The sequence below is a fragment of the Amphiura filiformis genome, unplaced genomic scaffold (genome assembly GCF_039555335.1).
Source record: "Amphiura filiformis unplaced genomic scaffold, Afil_fr2py scaffold_32, whole genome shotgun sequence".
Taxonomy (NCBI): domain Eukaryota; kingdom Metazoa; phylum Echinodermata; class Ophiuroidea; order Amphilepidida; family Amphiuridae; genus Amphiura; species Amphiura filiformis.
The window spans coordinates 118,365-139,878 of NW_027305496.1; the positions used below are offsets into that span (position 1 = coordinate 118,365).

At 38.2% G+C, this 21,514-nt stretch overlaps 1 protein-coding gene across 1 annotated transcript in view; it reads right to left on the reverse strand.

Moving 5' to 3' along the window:
- Window positions 1–1,233: 1,233 nt before the first annotated feature.
- Window positions 1,234–21,514, reverse strand: part of LOC140143911 (nicotinate phosphoribosyltransferase-like) — a 40,283-nt gene continuing 20,002 nt past the window's right edge. Inside the window, exons 7-14 of the mRNA XM_072165740.1 lie at window positions 19,854–19,994; window positions 16,469–16,553; window positions 11,978–12,058; window positions 10,938–11,040; window positions 9,609–9,694; window positions 7,396–7,467; window positions 5,955–6,062; window positions 1,234–4,364 (exon numbers count right to left, since the gene is read on the reverse strand). Of these exons, the coding sequence (XP_072021841.1) occupies window positions 4,287–4,364; window positions 5,955–6,062; window positions 7,396–7,467; window positions 9,609–9,694; window positions 10,938–11,040; window positions 11,978–12,058; window positions 16,469–16,553; window positions 19,854–19,994 (754 nt within the window). The 3' untranslated portion in view covers window positions 1,234–4,286. The remainder of the gene's footprint in view (window positions 4,365–5,954; window positions 6,063–7,395; window positions 7,468–9,608; window positions 9,695–10,937; window positions 11,041–11,977; window positions 12,059–16,468; window positions 16,554–19,853; window positions 19,995–21,514) is intronic.

The window sequence follows — 21,514 nt, forward strand, 5'->3', positions numbered from 1 at the left end:
ATTCAAATACATTCAGTATAGACCACTTGGCATGTGACGTCATTGCCCGGCAGTATGCGCGTGCATTATGACAATTTACATTGTTCTTTGCCCTGCAGTGTGCGTGACGCATCGTAGTCTGCTAAGGGCACATGCATTTTAAATCGCCCGCCACATTTCATACAGTACAAGAAAGCCATTGAACAGTGTAGCGGCTCGTTCGAGCATATCGATTGACGAGTCCCTCGCCTTTGTTGATAAACAGTGATGTCAAGTGGTCTATACAATTGCAGATTCATGTAAATGCCTTATTTTGTCTCAAATACATGGCTTAAGATCACTGATTCAAGTACAGTCAAGTGCACTTTTTTTATCAACATAATGTGCACTGGCCACTCTTTGGGAAAAATAAAAACCTTCCCATGACAGATTAACTTATTCAAAGAACATTCCATATAAACTTATTCAAATGGAAAAAAAAGAAAGAAGAAAAAAAATCTAGTCTATAAAGTTAAAAAAAATTATTTGCACAAAATTATACATCTTCATATATTTTCATATTGCATAATATACATGATAAAGTACTACAAAATATAGATACCAATCTCTATTTGGGCTATTCCCAGTAAAATCCATACACCCCCTGTGGAAGACATGACCTTAATCTCCCACATAGGGGGTATAGAGTTCAAATGGAGTCACCCATTCATGTAGCCCCATTTGAAATTCACACTCCCTGTGTAGAAGATAAAGGTCATGTCTTTTACAGAAGGTGTATGGATTATGGAATAACACACTGTTTACAAAGCAGCAGCATTTACAATAAAAGTAGAATTAGTACATATAATAATTTCAAGGCTATTACATTATCACACTAATTGTGTGAAATACATAATGATACAGTTCTAAACTGAGCTCAAAAAGAAACTTATAATTTGTTACATCTTTTGAATCACAAGGTCATATCTTAAAATAGTGTCAATCAAAATGAATCGACCAAAATTACACACAGGATTATTTTAATACTCTACTCAAAACACATGTCAGTAACCAAGCAGTTGTCCAACTGACACAGCAGCAAAATGCACTGTCATGGGACAGCTTTCTGGACTTCCTCCACTTTCACAGCCCAACATTTGGCACCCAGCACAAAAAATCTGTGAGAATGCACACAAGATCCTTGCACAGATGATAAAACGGTGCTGCTTTCTGCTTTTCATACACTTTTTCATGAAACATGTCTGGGCTGTGAATGTGGTCCAGGAAGCTGTTCCATGTCAGTGCATTTTGCTGTTGTGTCAGTTGGATAACTGCTTGGTTATTGACATGTGTTAAGAGTAGAGTATTGAAGTAAACCTGTGTGTAATTTTGGTTCAATTTGATGGACAGGGTTTCAAGATATGACCTTGTGAAAAATTATAAGTTTCTTTTTGAGCTCAGTTTATATTATAAGGCCAAAAATATAAAATAATTGTTTGCTTGACCTCTTCTGACTGGGTTGGCCCTTTAAAAAAAACTAAAAGTTTTTAGTTTATAATTTTAATGTTTTTTATTACTTTTTCTGGGTCTAAATTTCATTTCAAAGCTGAATTTGGCCAACAACATTTTTCTTAAGATGAAAATCATCACTGTAAACTCATTATAACATTTATAACTATCCATTCATGCATGCATCAATGTTTCCAATAAACTTGGTGTCTTATGCCTGTAAGTATGCAGTCGTTCTAATTGAATCAATTTCTATGGTGTATCTTGCGTATTGAAGGTCCAAAGTGAAGTATTGATGTATGTTTTCACATCAATGTTCATTGCCTACAGGCCTATATAGTAGTGAGTCAAACAAATTGCGACCGGCCGCCCACACCAAAAAGCCCACTAGAGAGCAAACAAACTATTTTTTTCTTGGCCTAATCAACCAAAATTATGATGTCGTCAAGCAAAATCAGTCGGAAGTCAGATATATTGTTTTTCAGGTATAGCCAATCAAAGACAAAAATTTCTTTTGTTGTATATTGTTTTGGAAATACTTCAACTATTTATATCTTTGGAACTAAATGTTCAATTTCAATGGGGTTTTCAACCAAGTGCAGCTTTGCAAATGCTTTATACAATCATGTAAAAAGCTGAAAATTGAATATGCTAGACTTCAGACTGATTTTGCTTGATCACACCACAATTAGTCTTATAAAGGCACCATATCAGTGATCCTGGCAAAGCATAAATGAATTAAAAGGGCATTTCGTGATCCACAGACTCATCCCCCCACTTTTCTCAAAAAAAGTTGAGATTTTTATATCACTGGAAACCTCTGGCTACATAATGTTTAAGTACAAAATATTTCTTGCAGATTAATTCGTTTAGCAAAGATATTGTGAAATTTGAATTTCGTTCTGGTGCACCAGAACAAAATTACAACGCATTGTCTATGGAGCAGTGTAATACACATAATCATGCATTTTAAACTCGCGAACACAAAATCGGAATCAACTGAAATTTTGGGAATAGGTTTTTTTCGTGGATATCTAATGAAAAATGACATAAATAGAGGATGCTAGGATCACGAAATACTCCTTTAAGTGATGGGTAAATCAATAATGCATATTTTTCATAACAAATTTGGCAAAAACAAAGAAAAAACAATTAAAAAACAAACAATTAGTCCCTTATTAAAGGCACCATATCAGTGATCCTGGCAAAGCATAAACAAATTAAGTGATGGGTAAGTCAATAAAAATGCATATTTTTCATAACAAATTTGGCAAAAACAAGAATTATAGCAGCAGATCTGATAAATATGAAGCGCCATTCAAATACATACAGCTGCAAGTGTCCGTACAGACAACTCCCCAAGCATTGACTAAAATATGACATTTTACCCTAATTAGTCTTTCAGTCTTATCACGTCTTAGCACACACATTTTCATTACAAAAATGCAAAAAATCCAATTTTCAGTGATTTTTTTTATTTCTTCATTTACCCAAACACTGATAGTGCATGTGCCTATAGTTGAGAGTTTAATAGGGCCAGTAATAAAATCTGATGTGCGTTAATTTCGCTGGCGACAAATACTGCGTTTTCATTTTTTTTTTGCAGTGATTATCCGTTTGAATGAGTATAATAGTTTTGTTAGGGGGTGGTTTGGGGCTTTTGCCGCACCAGCGCATTAACATTTGTAGCAGCAGCAGAAATAGAGCAGCAAATAATGCAATGGCAAAATGCATGCATGAGATGTCAGACTATGAGCATTATGGTTTTTTCCCTTTTTCAATGCAAAATTGAAGACAATTTACAAATTGTTATGATTTCAGAGTCTGAGATGACTTTCAAAAACCCCCCTTTTCAACAATATTTATGATGATAAACGAGTACTAACTATAGTTTTGAGTACAGATGTTGGGGGTGTGGATGTCAATAATCTGGAAATTTGCCTGAAATTTTCAGGGAGGGCTGTTCCAAATACCCCTGTGATCCACGACAGCCACCACTGATTTGTACTTTGATGAAAATGTATCTTAAAGAAATGTATTTTAAATAAATTTTTAAAAGACCTGAAACAGAGGTTTTGTAAAATGCATGAAGAGTCACCACTCGGTAGCGATCATGATTAGCCATTTTCCTTCCATACAGAAGTGCAAATTCTACATTGGGTAGTCTATTGTGTGTGAAATCAAGTTTCACTCTTTTGTTGCATCAGTTAGTGATTCCTGGTCTTTTATTTTGGATATATAGTTTTCAATGCGGCTTCATTTGTGATTGTTTTCCCGCAAAAAATCTAAAAAATGCCCAATACAATGCACGCAGATTGGTTTACTTACAGATATTTGCTCAAATCAAACTGATTTTGCTTGACATAAAATAATAATTTCAGACTTAAAAAAACAAAAACAAACATCAAACTTACCTAATTGGAAAAGATATTAAAAGAACCCACAGACAAATACACACAGCACACATATAAACAATTATTCAGCTACATTGTTAAGGCAATTATTGCAGTTTTCAGTACCTAAGTGATAGCAATACATGATAATGGACTATTCTAGTTGAAATCCATCAACCCTGTATGGAAGACGTACATAACCTTAATTTTCCACACAGGGAGTTGATCTATTCAGGTAACCCCATTTAAAACACACACATAGGGTCATGTCTACCATATGGGGTGATGTATTTCAACTGGAATAGCCCCATTGCCATACTTGAGTGCAACCATATTTGGCAATTCCTGTTGACATCCACTGCCATTTTAATAACAAAATGGACGTCGATATCTTTGTAAGACCACATAGATGCCAGCAGTCCAGTACTAGTGCAACTCTTCAATAGGTGCGCTTTGTAACCATAATTCATGCAAGAACTGGTAGAGGTTGTCGCTTACAGATACCTGGAGTAGATGGAGAAAACAAACAAAATTATATTCAAAACGATACAGAGGCCCCACTTTTAACGATTGGCTCCAAACAAAGGATTTGAACCAGTGTCCTTCACTGTAATCATTGCGCAGTGCATTCAATCAAATGTTGTCATCACCCTATTTGATTGTAGGCCTAGTGCATTTGTTATGTGTGTGAGACGAACTGTCGCGGTAGATTGCAATCATGCTTTTGTTGAATGCATTTGAGAAGTCCTACATATTTATATTTACGGTATGATACGTCATATGCACCAACCTCTATGACCAAGTCCACCTGGTAAATATAATCTTTTCCTTCTCGCCATCTCGCCACTGGTCAGTGACCAACTGCCGACAGACCAACAGACGGCCTGAAGATGCACCTAGGATAAGGTGTGAAACCGTTGCCCCTCAAAACCGTGAGTCCAGTTGAATAGTTTTAACGAGTCTAATTTTATATAATCTTTTCCTGTAATTTTTTATGAGAATGTATTTTAAGTGTACATCGCATATTTACATAGGCATAGATCCCGGGGGATGGGGGAGGGGTGGATAAATCCCCCAATATTTTGCCAGGGGGAGATGGTCCATAAAATCATCCCCCCCCCCAAATGTTGACACCTGAATATGGGTTTCTGACCAAATTAACCTAATATTTGCCCATTTTAGCCCCCAAAGTGCAAATTTTTGAGAGCTTCGCGCACATTTATTCCACTTTTCCACCATATTTCATCAGTTTAGCTTCAAAATAGCAAAACTGTTCGAGCGCTTTGCACACATTTGTACCATAAACATATTCTATCGTCAAAAGGTGCTGGATTCACTATACTTCACTGGAATTTTTTCAAACCCCATCCCCCCAATGTCAAAAAGAAATCTACGCCACTGCATATTTACTGCGTTGAAATACACTTTTCTCTGATTGGCTGCTGAGGCAATTTGCTGTTGCTACGTTGAGGGAAAAACTGACTCCAACGGACACAGATTTTCTGCTTTGGGATTTTAATCTTTTTTTAAATTTATAATGACAACCCTAAATAAAAATGTGACAGTCATTAACAAGGGTTCCTTTGGATGTGCATGATATGGCAACAATTTGAATTCCCAATGTAAGCTTAACTCCATCAGAACTACCAGCCTATGGTCAAAAAGGAGTTTTCATTATCAATTGGACCAATCAGCAACATTGTTAGAATAATTTCACCACACAAAAAATTGGGGTGAATTATTTGTAAAACTCCATACTGATTGGTGATTGAAATGAAGATATCATATGTAATTGACCAATCAGAGGCAATGTTAAATCGGCAGGGGGTTACAGGGGCGGATCCAGGAATTTTTGATAGAGGGGGCGCTTTTGGTCGACATGACATTTAAAAAATGGTGTTAAGGGGTTATCCCTCGAAAACTCAACGGTTTTGGCCCATTGTTTGCTGTTCATGGCCGAATTTGTTTTAAAAAATGTATTTATTTAATTTTTTGTATTTATAAGTTAGGCCGGCGCCCTTTGCTAGTCAAAAATAGAGGGGGCGCGCGCCGGCTGCGCCCCCCTAAATCCGCCACTGGGTTAACATGACCTACCTTGTAAGGTGTTGGGTTCAAGGCTCGTTTGTGGTCTTCTCTCAGCATCTGTAGTGATTGCTTAGCTACGGCTCTTGTCTCCTCTAGAGAACTAATAGGCTGGCATACCTACAATAAATGACAGAACATAATCTTCATTGTTTTTATGACAATAACACCATTTCACACAACAGAATAGTTGCTCATCCAAGAGGTTTCGCTATGTGTAACACTGAAACTGAACACCTTGCATCGACTGAATCGGTTGCTCACTCTGCGTGATCAGCTTGCTCACTCTGCGTGATTGGCTTGCTCACTCTGCGTGACTGGGAGCTACTTTTAACCTGAAACTTTTTTCATTCTCAATTCATATTTTCGCATGCCAGTAAATACATGTAGCAGTATGTGATTTCATTTTTGGTTGGTTGTAAACACTATATTAATGAGTCACCAGCAGTCGTAGTCGCAACTATTAGCAATAGTTGTGACTATCGACTATGACTGGGTAATAGTCGACTAATGATGACTATGACTTGGTAATAGTCGATCGACTAATGATGTCTATGACTTGGTAATAGTTGACTGATGATGACTATGACTTGGTAATAGTCGACTAATGATGACTATATGACTTGGTAATAGTTGACTAATGATGACTATGACTTGGTAATAGTCGATCGACTTATGATGTCTATGACAAATAAATGATGACTGTGACTTGGTAAAAGTCAACTAATGAGGACTATGACTTGGTAAAAGTCGACTAAATGATGACTACTTTTTGTATCCTCAAGATACATAAATAAGACAATTATAATACATGCTAACACATAAAGTTGTAAAGTGTGCCGAGGCTTGTGGATCAACGTCTAGGCGTTGTACCTTTGCATAGCGCACTATAAATTATTGCACATTTTTTAAAATTTCTGTTAGGGTTCAGACTTTCAAACATTCTCTGTTCATATTGAGTATATAGTTCAAGTAACAGAAAAAGTAAAAGCTAATTTTGTGGAGTCTGTTTCAACACCTTGTGTCAATACCGTGCTACCATATAACTGTATTAATGTTCCAGCTAGCACAAAGGTTCCAGACAGTTTTTCCCACAGTAATATTATTGTCTTGATTCATCTGAAAAAGGATATAACACAGTGGGTGTATCAAATATGTGTACATCCATATCAAAACGATGCACTTGTCGGCTGCTACATGTGTCTCATTTCACATAACAGCTAGGACTAAATATCAGACTCATCTCAAGTGGAGGTCACTTCAAATCATCCAAAAGTCACATGGTTTAGGAATACAGAGAACATTCCTTAACCATGTGACTTGGGGATGATTTGAAGTGACCTCCACTTGAGATGAGTCTGGAATTTAGTCCTAGCTGTTATGTGAAATGAGACACATGTAGCAGCCGACAAGTGCATCGCTTTGATATGGATGTACACATATTTTATATTACCTTGCCATCTTTCCAATACAGCTGGTGCAGAGGAACTACTTTAGCTGGTCGCACATAAGCACGTTTGGATTCCTGCCAAATACAAGACAAAACCAGATACAATGTACCTACATTGATATAAAATTGGATTGATTGAGCCCATATTTATTGGTCGAGCTTTGAGTTTATTTCAAAACTCATATCGAGTAAGGGTGAATGAAATTAAGTGGGAGACAGGAGCCATTTGGCCCCCAGAAACTCATGGCCCCTGGTTCCATCTCAATTATAGTTGACCAGGGACACTTTTCTTACAAAACTGGCTCCCTGGATAGTGAACCAAAAATATCAAATTCAAAGCTTATTTAACTCATCCAGCACATCTTTATTTTCATTAGCCCCTTGTTAATTGGAAATGGCCCCTGATTCCTCCAAATCTTGGTGAACCAGAAGCCACTTTTTCTACCAAAGTGGCCCCTGGTTCAAGTTTTCTTATTTTCACCCTTGATAGCGAGACCAATAAATATTGGGCGTAAAGCATTTTATCATTATTATGTTTTGGATCCAATATTTTCACACACTTGGATTCATCAAAACATAATAATGTACAAAATGTGTTAGGCTGATGGGTAAGCATCATTTACGCCATGATTTGTCTCTGGACCTTTTGGCTAAAAAGCTATGTGCTAAGCTTTTTTGTTCTTTTTTTTTGTTGCTTTTTTTGAAATATAGGCTATGTTCTATGCACGGTATGCCCTTGTCTTGAGCTGGTGGGTCTTACCTCGAATGGATGTCGACACAGTACGCTCTTGCCTTGTTCTGGTGGTTCTTACCTCAAATGGATGTCGACACAGTACACTCTTGCCTTGTTCTGGTGGTTCTTACCTCAAATGGATGTCGACACAGTACACGCTTGCCTTGTTCTGGTGGTTCTTACCTCAAATGGATGTCGACACAGTACACGCTTGCCTTGTTCTGGTGGTTCTTACCTCAAATGGATGTCGACACAGTACACGCTTGCCTTGTTCTGGTGGTTCTTACCTCAAATGGATGTCGACACAGTACACTCTTGCCTTGTTCTGGTGGTTCTTACCTCAAATGGATGTCGACACAGTACACGCTTGCCTTGTTCTGGTGGTTCTTACCTCAAATGGATGTCGACACAGTACACGCTTGCCTTGTTCTGGTGGTTCTTACCTCAAATGGATGTCGACACAGTACACGCTTGCCTTGTTCTGGTGGTTCTTACCTCAAATGGATGTCGACACAGTACACGCTTGCCTTGTTCTGGTGGGTCTTACCTCAAATGGATGTCGACACAGTACACTCTTGCCTTGTTCTGGTGGTTCTTACCTCAAATGGATGTCGACACAGTACACGCTTGCCTTGTTCTGGTGGGTCTTACCTCAAATGGATGTCGACACAGTACACTCTTGCCTTGTTCTGGTGGGTCTTACCTCAAATGGATGTCGACACAGTACACTCTTGCCTTGTTCTGGTGGGTCTTACCTCAAATGGATGTCGACACAGTACACTCTTGCCTTGTTCTGGTGGGTCTTACCTCAAATGGATGTCGACACAGTACACTCTTGCCTTGTTCTGGTAGTTCTTACCTCAAATGGATGTCGACACAGTACACTCTTGCCTTGTTCTGGTGGGTCTTACCTCAAATGGATGTCGACACAGTACACGCTTGCCTTGTTCTGGTGGTTCTTACCTCAAATGGATGTCGACACAGTACACGCTTGCCTTGTTCTGGTGGTTCTTACCTCAAATGGATGTCGACACAGTACACGCTTGCCTTGTTCTGGTGGTTCTTACCTCAAATGGATGTCGACACAGTACACGCTTGCCTTGTTCTGGTGGGTCTTACCTCAAATGGATGTCGACACAGTACACTCTTGCCTTGTTCTGGTGGTTCTTACCTCAAATGGATGTCGACACAGTACACGCTTGCCTTGTTCTGGTGGGTCTTACCTCAAATGGATGTCGACACAGTACACTCTTGCCTTGTTCTGGTGGGTCTTACCTCAAATGGATGTCGACACAGTACACTCTTGCCTTGTTCTGGTGGGTCTTACCTCAAATGGATGTCGACACAGTACACTCTTGCCTTGTTCTGGTGGGTCTTACCTCAAATGGATGTCGACACAGTACACTCTTGCCTTGTTCTGGTGGTTCTTACCTCAAATGGATGTCGACACAGTACACTCTTGCCTTGTTCTGGTGGGTCTTACCTCAAATGGATGTCGACACAGTACACTCTTGCCTTGTTCTGGTGGGTCTTCATCTAACTGCTGCATCAAGTCGACAAGTGGTCTACCTGCAGAAAAAGATGAGTAATAGACGCCGTCAGCCTTTCGCCATCTTGTGGGTACAAATGATATGTGTGTGTATGCGTCGGACACTACTCGCAGGGCGCAGCTTGCCACGCAACTGTTATCGTGCATCGACACAGTGATTTGCTGTTCACGCATGGGGATCGAACAACCATCACAGCGTGTACCCACAAGATGGCGGCATATGATGTCATGCTGACGGCCTCTATAAAAGGCTAAACTCATCCAAATTCAGTTTTTGCATGATTTTTGTGCAGGCACACATCAAAAATGCAAAACATTTTTGTGAGCAAGAAGGGAAATAAGTTTTTTTTTGCCCAGGAAAGGTTGAATGTGATATTTTAAATGGAGAAATTTAATAAGTAGAGAATGCAGATGGGCAGTAATTGTAATCTTGAAAATAGTTTTTTTTACTATACAAAAGAATACCAACACAAATTTTTGAAATTTTTTTGAAGTTTTGTTTCTCTCGAAATGTTTGCCATCCTATTTTATGATCAGTTTTTTTCGTCACACTTGTAAAAACAATACAAAACACTTCACACCACAACATAAGTATAAGGAAATATCCCAGATTCAGGATTTTTACTACGCTGATTATGCCTCTAGACGAATCCAACAAGCCAAGTCATGGTCAGGATTTGGTCGGCCATATTATTGGGTCCCCGGCGCACCAAGCTGGTGTTGTGGAATGCCCATTTGGGTGGGCTAAAGCTGCTTAAAAAAATCGTTGTTATATTGTATTGCGTTGCAAATTTTCATCATTTTTTTTCTATGTGTAACATGGGTGATGGAATGCAGTTTAAAATTCCCGCCAAGGACGCATCATTTCACATTCAGGTGAGATATACTCAGCGGGGACCAACCATGGCTGCCACTGAGGTGTAGGAATGTGTGAAATTGAATTTGTCTATAATATGTGAAGTTTGTAAACATGTTTTGATTATGAAATTTTTTTTTAATCAGACCGACTGACCCTCTCTTACAGAGAGTGCGAGGACAACCAAAATTTACTGCAATTTTTTCCTTTTGTGCTATTCCAGTTGAAATCCATACACCCCCTATGGAAGACATGTCCTTAATCTCCCCACAGGGGGTGTAGATTTCAAATGGAGTCACCCTTTCAGTGACCCCCATTTGAAATTCACACTCCCTGTGTTGGTGATAAAGATCATGTCTTCCACAGGGGGTGTATGAATTTCAACTGGAATAACTGGCTGTACTAACCATCCTGTCCATACAATCTATGTATTTGTTTCCTGCCTGGTATGGTGACCTTCTCAATGTCATGACTCAGTTTTATCCGAGGTAGTTCATTCACTTGCACCAACTGTATTCAAAACAAGGTATATAAGAACATGGCTTGACATCAGAGAGGCTTGCAAAAAGGTAATGGCCAATTTAAAGTATATTGCCAAGATATTAGTTCTAGTGTGTGAGCTCGGGGGGGTTGGGACGTACCACTTGGGGGGGGCAAAGCTGCAAGCGGAAAATGTCATCGAACTTTACACAGGGTCAAATTTCAAACTTGCTCCTTTTTTTTTTTAAACATTCCAATGTATAGACGTACCGGTCTTGAGTTGTAACTGAAAATGTCAAAGGTTGCATTTTTGGCTCTATAGGGTCATAAACATCAAGGTGCTCCGATTTTGCCAAAGAGGTGTCAAAATGTTTATTTTGATAAAACAATTCAAATAAGGATAAGATTGTTTAGAGGTTAATTACTGTGCATCAGTTATTTGGAAGCCATTGTGAAAAATCTAAATATTTTGCCTTCGGAACCGAAGAATATCCCGAGGTCCAAAGCAAAATGTTTAGATTTTTCACAATACCCGACATATTACCGATGCAAAGTTATTAACCTCATTCATAACCGTCACTTTGATCTCTTCAAAATAATACAAACTTTTGCTCAAAAGTTTGTAAAAATGATTTTTACATCTTCCCTTTCCAAAAATAGATCATCAGGCTAAAACAGGAAGACCAATAACAGAAGTGCGTATCACAATCTGTGCAAATATGGTAGCGCGCAATCCAAATACAGCACCCAGCGTGAGCGCAGTTTCTTCGACGCACAATATTGCGCGCTACCATATTTCATACGGCGCTCACGGAGGTTATTTACTTTCGAACAATTATGCATTTTGCGGTCAATTGTCAGATATTAATGACCTCGATTTGCGTTCGCGTTTTTACAAATAACAAGATGTGACTGTTAATGCCTTGATAAGTCTTGACATAAAAAAAAAGAAGTAAAAAAAGCTTACCTTAAACACACAGCCTAGTGCAGGCTGTTTTTGACATGTCACTAGATGAGTGCCGATACCAAAAGAATCAATGCTATGACCCTGTAACCATGGTAACAAGAAAAGGGAATCATAATTACTGTATATTGTTAATATCATACCACTGCAATATGGATTTCAATATAGCCCAATGGATTAAACCCTAATGGCTTTAAATCTTACAGCACAAAGCTACTGCTCATGCATGCATCTCATATATGTGGTGACCGGGGTGGTGGCGCGATCACTCTATAGTCTATATACCCCCCGTTTTATTGGCCTCACTAGCAAAGCACCTGTGGTTACCAGTCGCAGATTGAGTGCTTGGCACGCGATCAGGTCTTGGGTTCAAATCCTTAAAGCTCTGTTCATAATACGCCGCAATTGCTTTGCGATGGGGTGCATTGCCACACTGCATGGTACTGCAAAATACTGCATTGCGATATCGCAATAAAGTTACATACATTTTAACTGGGAAATGCGATGAGTTGCGGCAAAAAGTAATTGATATATCAGCAACACACCGCATCGCAAAGCAATTGCGGCGCAGTATGAACGAACCTTATGGGGGGGGGGGGGCGATTGACAGCCTCATCCTCCATTTTGCTTCATCAAAACTGAGATTTTGATTTCAGAAGAAAGCTTTATATCCCAGGTAAATTTGTACAATATCGGGAATGTTACCAAATCTAAATTAATTGGTATCATCAGGACATTCCTTGTATTCAGAATGAAATTTGGTGTGTCTGATGTGCTCCATGTGCTCTCAGGTACCAAAATACTGTTCAAATGTTGCTATCCGATTCCTTGAACAACACCAAACACCAAATTCTTTAAAGATGTAATCTGCTACAAACATTTATATAACATTCCATGTCGGGTTATATTGAGGACATGATAACCTGTTTCAAACGTTTTAGATCAAAGATACTATGTTATAAGTTTTAACATTAGAAAATTTTGTCAAAATGATATTGCATACAACATTATTTGTAATCAACATTTATTTTGTAGAATAACATTGAAACAGTTAAACAACATTGTCAGAATGTTTATAGAATGGCATGATTTGACCAATACATTTTCTTACTTTGAATATCCGATATCTTTTTATCTTCATATACCCTACTTCATTTTACATTTTACTCCTTTCTTCTGGGGTATTTTGTTGTGTTTTTATTCATTTATTAGACCTAATGTCTTCTTAAAGGTTACTAAGTGCTCTGACAAGGCCAAAGATGTTCTTCGATCACTGGGTGTTTGAGTATGTTGGGAAGAACGGTGTCCAAAGCAAGAAGATTTTGGTTTATGTTAATCAAAAAAGCAGGTTATCTGAACTGTGGATACACTCACAGAAATTGCTCAAATCCAGGGCATACAAAGATGAGGAAGTGAATATTCCTAACAGGTTGTTTGAGATGTTTCATGCCCAAACATCGAGTGAAACAAAGGAGCGGATCATTAACGACTTCATGTCTCCCCAGGGCACAATACGAGTGTTAATGTGCACAGTATCTTTGAGCATGGGGGTGCACAATCCGGATGTGCGAGTGGTTATCCATGTTTGAGCATGTTGGGAAGAACGGTGTCCAAAGCAAGAAGATTTTGATTTATGTTAATCAAAAAAGCAGGTTATCTGAACTGTGGATACACTCACAGAAATTGCTCAAATCCAGGGCATACAAAGATGAGGAAGTGAATATTCCTAACAGGTTGTTTGAGATGTTTCATGCCCAAACATCGAGTGAAACAAAGGAGCGGATCATTAACGACTTCATGTCTCCCCAGGGCACAATACAAGTGTTAATGTACATGTGCACTGTATCTTTGGGCATGGGGGTGCACAATCCGGATGTGCGAGTGGTTATCCACTGGGGTTGCCCTTCAATGTCACAGCCTGCATGGGCTTATACATGTAGCTTTGTGAATGGAACCCACAGAAAATACAACAACTTGTGTTGCATGCTGGGATATCCTTTAAGGACTCTCCCATGTACCCATTCGCAGATGAAAAAAATCAAATAGTACTGTAAAACAACAGGCAAAGTCCTGTACTTTGTACACTGAGAATTCTTCCATATCATCTATGCGGATGACTGCCAGTTATATGCTTCTGTCAACCCTCGGATTCCTGACGACATGAAAAACACTCTTAACCAGATTTCAAGATGCATCTCTGAAATCAGAGAATGGATGGCTGTGAACTATTTAAAGCTTAATGATGCAAAAACCGAGTTGCAACAAGAGAAATATTCAGCTAAATGACACTACACTTGAAATTAATTCATCTAAGATGATGCCTTCCACAGCCATCAGAATTCTTGGCATCTACTTCAATAGTACAATATATGTCACTCAACTCTTATATTGACAGTCTTCATCGCTCAATCCTCTATCACATCAGAAACATCTGGAGAATACGAAGGTTTATTGATTCTGACACTTGCCATCATGTTGTCCGTGCGCTGGTCCTATCACGATTAGACTATTGCAATGCACTTTTCACTCACTTGTCATCCAAGAACATGATTCGCTTGCAACGTTTACAAAACAGAGCCGCACGGTTCATATATGCATTAGGTCGCCAGACTGAAGATGCACCGTTAATTACAAACCTGCACTGTCTCCCTGTAGCATAAAGAGTAACGTTCAAGATACTGCTCTATGTGTACAAGGCATTAAACAACCAATCCCGGTCACTATCTCAGATCTTCAAATGATCCTTTACGTCTGGTAATTCATAGATACAACTCTGAACGCAGATTCACTGCTACTGCTGCCAAAGCCTGGAATAACATACCACTGCACATCAGGGGTGCAACATCCACAAACACTTTCAAGAAACTGTTAAAAACTCATTTATTCTGAACTTTTGTTGTTAACTTGTTCTACTGCTTTGTTGTATTTGTAAACGCAATGTTGTCTTGCGGCGAATTGAGTCCTAAATATTTTTTTGTATGTATGTATGTATGTATGTATGTAAAAAAATTAAACAATTTTGGCTAAATAATATTCAGCATTTAGTAACTAGTAGTTTCACGCCTCACGGCGATCGTCAGACTATTGCGCTGTTGTTGTTATGATCCTTGATTACGGAACCGAAAAAATATACGCAAAGTAGGCCTACGCGGATAGGCCTCTACGCATAAAGACGCGTGGATATGAAACATACGCAAAGTAGACCCACGCGGATAGGCCTACGCGAAATAGATGTGAATTTCGCGCGAAATTTTAATGGCACCAATAACAACAACAGCGCAATAGTCTGACGATCGTCGTGAGGCGTGAAACTACTAGTTACTAAATGCTGAATATTATTTAGCCAAAATTGTTTTATTAAATTAGCTCTACCTTGTTAAAAATTGGTATTGAGCACTGTGAAACGACTATCGAGTGACTATTTATGTTATGTATGTATGTAGCGCAGCCATTGGCTCAAATATTATCTGGAAGCAGCGCGCTCGCACTATTTTGCAGCGATAATGGCTTGCCGATTTGCTGAGGTATCTGGCAATTGTCCCAACCATAATAATATTGGTTTTTCATCATTTTATTCGTCTTTTTCATTGTTGCGTATTTATTGCATTACTATGCTCCGCTTGTATTATATATATTGTATTTTACTGTGGTTTATATGCAATAAAAGATATGAATATGTATGTACCATGAGAGTCAATCGTTCAATCAACCATGTGTAATAAATCCCGCATGCGTTGCATGCCTTTGTGTTTACACGGTAAAGCATTGTGTGCCTTTGCGTTTATGCAAAAGACATGAAAATACACTGTATATGTGTAGCAGTACGTCGCATTTCACAGAACAAGAACTTGTCTGTATTATTATTATTATTAGTCTACTGTATATCCTCTAATAAATGCCCCTCCATTAACGCCCCTCCAGTCTTTTGAAAAATTGAATTAAATAAACAAATCCTTAACTCGATCCCCCTGAAACAAACAAATTGCATGCTTGTGTAGGTAAGCTTACCACAGTCCACTCTGATCATACGGCGTTGGTATTGGCTAAAATTACATCAGAAACCCGGAAGTGAAACGGAAGTCATTGATCCTGAGTCCATAGTTCCATCATGATTTTTTCAGCTTACCTAACGTCTAACGATTTTGCCGGGAATTATCATTGTAAAAGTGACCTCTAATAAACCCCCCTTTTCAAAAATTTCATGCAACGGGAGCGTTTATCAGAGGAAATACGGTCAGTGGCATAGTCAGCACTTTTTCAGAGGGTGGGCAAAGGGGGGAAAGACAATTTTAAGGGGGAAAACTTTGACGAAAATGATCAAAAAATACAAAAAAAAAAGGCCTAAAATCTTAAATATCAGGGCGAGCATCCCAAAGGGGGAACAAGAGGGGGGGAAAGACTTCTCACAGGGGGGAAGCTGCCCCCTTTGCCATACCCCCTTGGCTACGCCACTGTATATGGTATATAAAAATAACGCTATATACATTCCATTACCTGCTGATTCAGTGATAGTAGGGTGTCTTCATTGATATCATTGCTAGCTACAATCACCATCTTTGGGAACCATGGCTTCTGTAAACTAAATCACAATTGAGAAGAAGTTACATTATAAAATTCAATTCAAACCTTAACATCAGGAATTTTTTCCAAGGTGGGGTAGTATAAAAAAAAATTTCGGGGAGGAGCAAAACTTTAAAAATTTGCCTAAAGTTGGGTATTTTAGCCCCCCAAATAGGACAAATTCTGATTTATTATTTTGATGGGGGGGACCTAAGATGCAAGGGGGCAAGGTGCTTTTCAGTTGAAATCCATTATACACCCCCTATGGAAGCCATGACCTTATTCTCCAACAAAGTAGGGGGTGTAGACTTCAAATGGAGTCACCCATTCAGCTGTGTGAAAGATTAAAGTCAGGCCTTCCATACGGGGTGTATGGATTTCAACTGGAATTGCCTATTTTTCTCTCCCGCCATCCATCTTTCTTTTCTGTTATTATTTTCTTGTATTTTTCTTTCCTTCCTTTTTATACTTCTCTTTTCTTCTTTCTTTATTTGTTTGTTAAATCATTTTTTCTTTCTATATATGCATATGTAGATAAAACTGACGTGAAATGGGCTCTTCCAATTGAATACCTGAGTGGAAGAAGGCCCAACTCCAATTTTTTGCAAAAATGAGTTAGACACAGCATTTTATTGCCAGCAGACTGTTCTTCCTTTTTGTGTGAAAGATGAGCCAAACCCCACTCTCTAAATAGTCTTCCACATACACTTAAGGGCGTATTACACTAAATCACTGCGCGAAAGGTGCAATGGTGATGAGTTCCGGTTAAACGTATATGGCTATCTACATGAGACAATGTGGTGTCCTTAGGGACCATGTTCTTCGTGAGGTTGGCATGTTCTGATTTAAATGAAAGATGCTAACCTATTAATGACTAAAATAGATATGAAATTATACAAATCGATTTCACAAGAAAAGTAGGCCCTGTCCGAATTACTGCTAACGGAACAGGTTTAAATGCTAGTTTTGGGGTTGAAATAGCGGCGTCGCTTTTCAACATTTTTTAATAAAAAACTGAACCTGTAAAGTTCCCCAAAATTGAAGCTTAAATCAAATTTCAGTCCTTAATTAATACAGGGATGATGTTAAAAAGTGAAAAATATTGTCACGCCTGGTAGAAAACGCCGTTTATAAAGGTGATTTTACGTGCTTTTCAATGGAGAAGTTATTTGGTAGTTTACGCCTTTGAAAGCATGTTAAAAAATGGTGGAATGAGCTATAAAATTCGGAATTTAAAGTTATTAAAGAAAGTTTTCCCCTCAAGCTGATTTATTTTGAAATAAATAATCCCGAAGCTTTCAAACAAGATTTTAGAGTATAATTTTCTGGAAAACTCGTTGGAAACAGGGTTTGGTACCAAAGCTGGCAATGGCGGCCATGTTTGTTCAGATATACCATTTTGAGTTTAAAATCGAATAACCATTCAACTTTTAAACTTTTTGTTTAAGAAAATGGTACAATAATTGAAAAACGTATAACATGAAATGCGTTTATAAGATACTCTCGGAAACATTTATCCCATCAAAGGTATCCAAGTACCTCCAACTGCCTTATCAATAGCGTTTTAAGGTGACGTGTCTATTTTCCTCTCAATTTTAACGAAATTTGGTCGGTATATGGCGTTATTATTTACAATGCGGCCGTTTTTAATTCTCTAGAGGGAAATTGATTAACCAAGTTTGTGACGAGTTTCTTTGACTGAAGATATTGTAATATTATCAGACATTGGGGGAAAATATGCGCGCAAGGGGGGGTGTTGTGTCTTTATACCCCTACCCCTAACGTTTTCGACCTCATGGGGGGTAGAAACCTTTGTGCATTTTGCTTATGTAATGTGCAACTTAAGTTATTTGACTCACTGTTGTTAAAGTTTTAACTATTATGACGTCATAATTGTATTTAAAGATCGATCAAACCTGCTATAAACTCTGTTTATCCATAATTGGTCAAAAGTACCCAAAATGGCGGGATGTTTTTAATGTATCAAAAATTGTTTAGAGAACCCTTATAGCAGATTGGTGTAATGTATGAATTAAAGAAATGACACTTTTTCTTAGAATGGTTTATTGTTTTCAAAAATAGAGAAAAGTTAAAAAAAATTCAAACCTCTTGTGCGGTTCAAGGGCGTATTACACTAAATCACTGTGCGAAAGGTGCAATGGTGATGAGTTCCGGTTAAACCAGGCCATGGAGTTGGGCCCTTCTTCCACAAATATAGGGTTAAAGAGGAATTTTGTTCATACATGAAATCTGCTTTTCACTACAATAAATTTTCTTGCTAACATATTACATGAGTCAGTACTTGTGCAATTACCGTACTGACGCGAGTATAGTCCCACCCCGTTTTTGGGTGAACATTTTTTTTAAAGTTTTTTATTTTTCCCTGGACCTAGACCTAAATGCTAGGATCATTCATGGTTGACCTAAAATGCATTCAAATTCAATGCATTTTGAAATCATTAATAGAGTATGACATGAATACAAATTATCAATTTTCATATTCAAAATACAAAACATCTTGAAATTTTTAAATTTTTTTTAGGTCAACCATGAATGATCCTAGCATTTAGGTCTAGGTCCTGGGACACTCCAAAGCCGAAAAAAATAAATAACTTAATATCTGAAAAACAGTTTTGATGGAGTTGGGCCCTTCTTCCACTCAGGTATTCAATTGAAATGCATACCCCTAAGGAAGGCATATCCTTAATCTTCCACACAAGGAGTGTGAATTTTAAATGAGGCCACCTGAATGGGTGATTCTAGACTCCCTGTATTGGAGATTAAGGTTATGTCTTCCACAGGGGTGCATGGATTTATATGAATTTATGAACAAACCCCTGTGGCGTAGTGTGGGTCATCAAATTGGGGGGGGGGCATGATGGGGATGGGGCTCCAGGTCTGATGGGGGGCACAAGCCATTTTTTGGCAATTTTCCTATGGGATTTTCTAAGTTTTGCATTCCATGGGGCCAACCCCTGCCCCTTTTCTTTCTGAAATGAACATTTCTCAGCTCCTATTCTTTGGTGCATTTCATGTTTGGCATTGACGTCAATGCTTTTTCAAGGTTGCGCCGCAAGCGTGCCTACATTTTATTGCAGCCTAAGATGTAGTGTAAGTTGTACTTTATAGATCATTGTAAAGCACTTTGTTCATACTTAGCGCTATATAAATTCCATTTATTGTATTGTATTGTACAAACTGCCCTTGTATGTGTTGGTATGCTCTGCGCAATTAACTTTACACACACAATTTGATATGGCATACAACCAGCGAAATACGCACCTACGTCAATACTAATGTACAGCCCCTAATGACCTACCTTTCACCAAGTTTAGTAAACACTTCTCTCGCCACGATAGACTGATAGGCCAAATCACCACTATCGATACGTATACCGATGGGACGATAACCCAGCTCATCCAGTGCCAAGGCTACTGCACAGAAATTGACTAAACCACTCCTGTAAGGTATTAATAAGATGATTATATGAGATAATAGACTGATAGGCCAAATCACCACTATCGATACGTATACCGATGGGACGATAACCGAGCTCATCTAATGCCAAGGCTACTGCACAGAAATTGACTAGACCACTCCTGTAAGTAAATAATAGGATAATTGAGTTCATATGTGATGCGACTAAGCAAAATCAGTCGGAACTCGGGAATATTAATTTTGAGATATACAAACAGAGAAAGAGGCTTACGCATCATACACTGGAACATGGAAACATTGAAACATTACAAACTAGCGCACGAGATCAAATTATTGATGTTTAATCATTATTCTTAATATATCAATGCACAGGGGAAAGAAGAATTACGCATTGTACACTAACACAATTAAACATGAATTTATAAATGGAAACATTACATGCATAGGCAGATATACCAGAGTAAAAACTCTGGACATACCAGCCTGTGCGGGGACTTAAACCCAGACCTCTCGCTTGTCGGGCGAGCGCTCTTACCACTGAGCTACATAGACTGTTCCTGATAAATGGGACTCAATAGCCAAATAGCTAAACAAAGGAAACATTTCCTTTTGTTTCCTCTTGGTTTGGAAGCTCTTTAATTGCTCATATCTTTGGAACTGGTGTTCAATTTCAATGGGGTTTTCTGCAAAATGCAGCTTTGTAAATGCTTTTTACTATCCTGTAAGAAACTGAAAATTGAATATTTCCGAGTTCCGACTGATTTTGCTTGATCGCATCACATCACCTGCTCCCAAGAAATCAGCATTATTAGGAGGCTGTGTACTCTCAGACATGCATGTAGTAAAAGTGCAATCACTTTGTAATTATTCGCGCACGACATATAAAAGTATACATTTTTATGCAGGCAAGACATCAATAAATCTTAATATAAATACAGATTTGGGGTAAAAACAACAATTATGAAGAAAATCACAAAAAAGTGAGTTCTTGGCAATATTTGTTAGGTACATCATAACAAAAAAACACTCTTTCCCAAATATTTTATTTTGTTTTTAGCTCAATCTTGAGGCTCCATTCCAAAAACATTTTTTTCATTTTTTTGATATTGGCCTTATTTTTTGAGATATTGACCATATAAGGCATCAAATTGAACTTTTTAAAATTCACAAACGCGTATTTGCACAAAATGATGCCTAAAATCGGAAATAGACTCTAAAAAAATGAGAAAACTGTTTCTTGAGTCGATCATGCTTTTTACAATGATCATATTTGCTTACCTATAGATGCTGTATTTATTGAGTTATCGTAGTACCTAAATCGTCATTTTACCGAGAAAATGAACATTGAAATAATGGCCGTTGAAGTTTAAAGTGGTCACATTTTGCACTTTTATCGAATCTCGCAGGAGAATGCGGCAGTTTTTATTTTCTACCTTACATTACATAAACATCGGGTAAATCCACGGCCCCTTGAGAAGTTTGAGCGAAATCCATTCATAACTTGATATTTAAATCGGGGAAAGAACTTGAAAAACCCACATT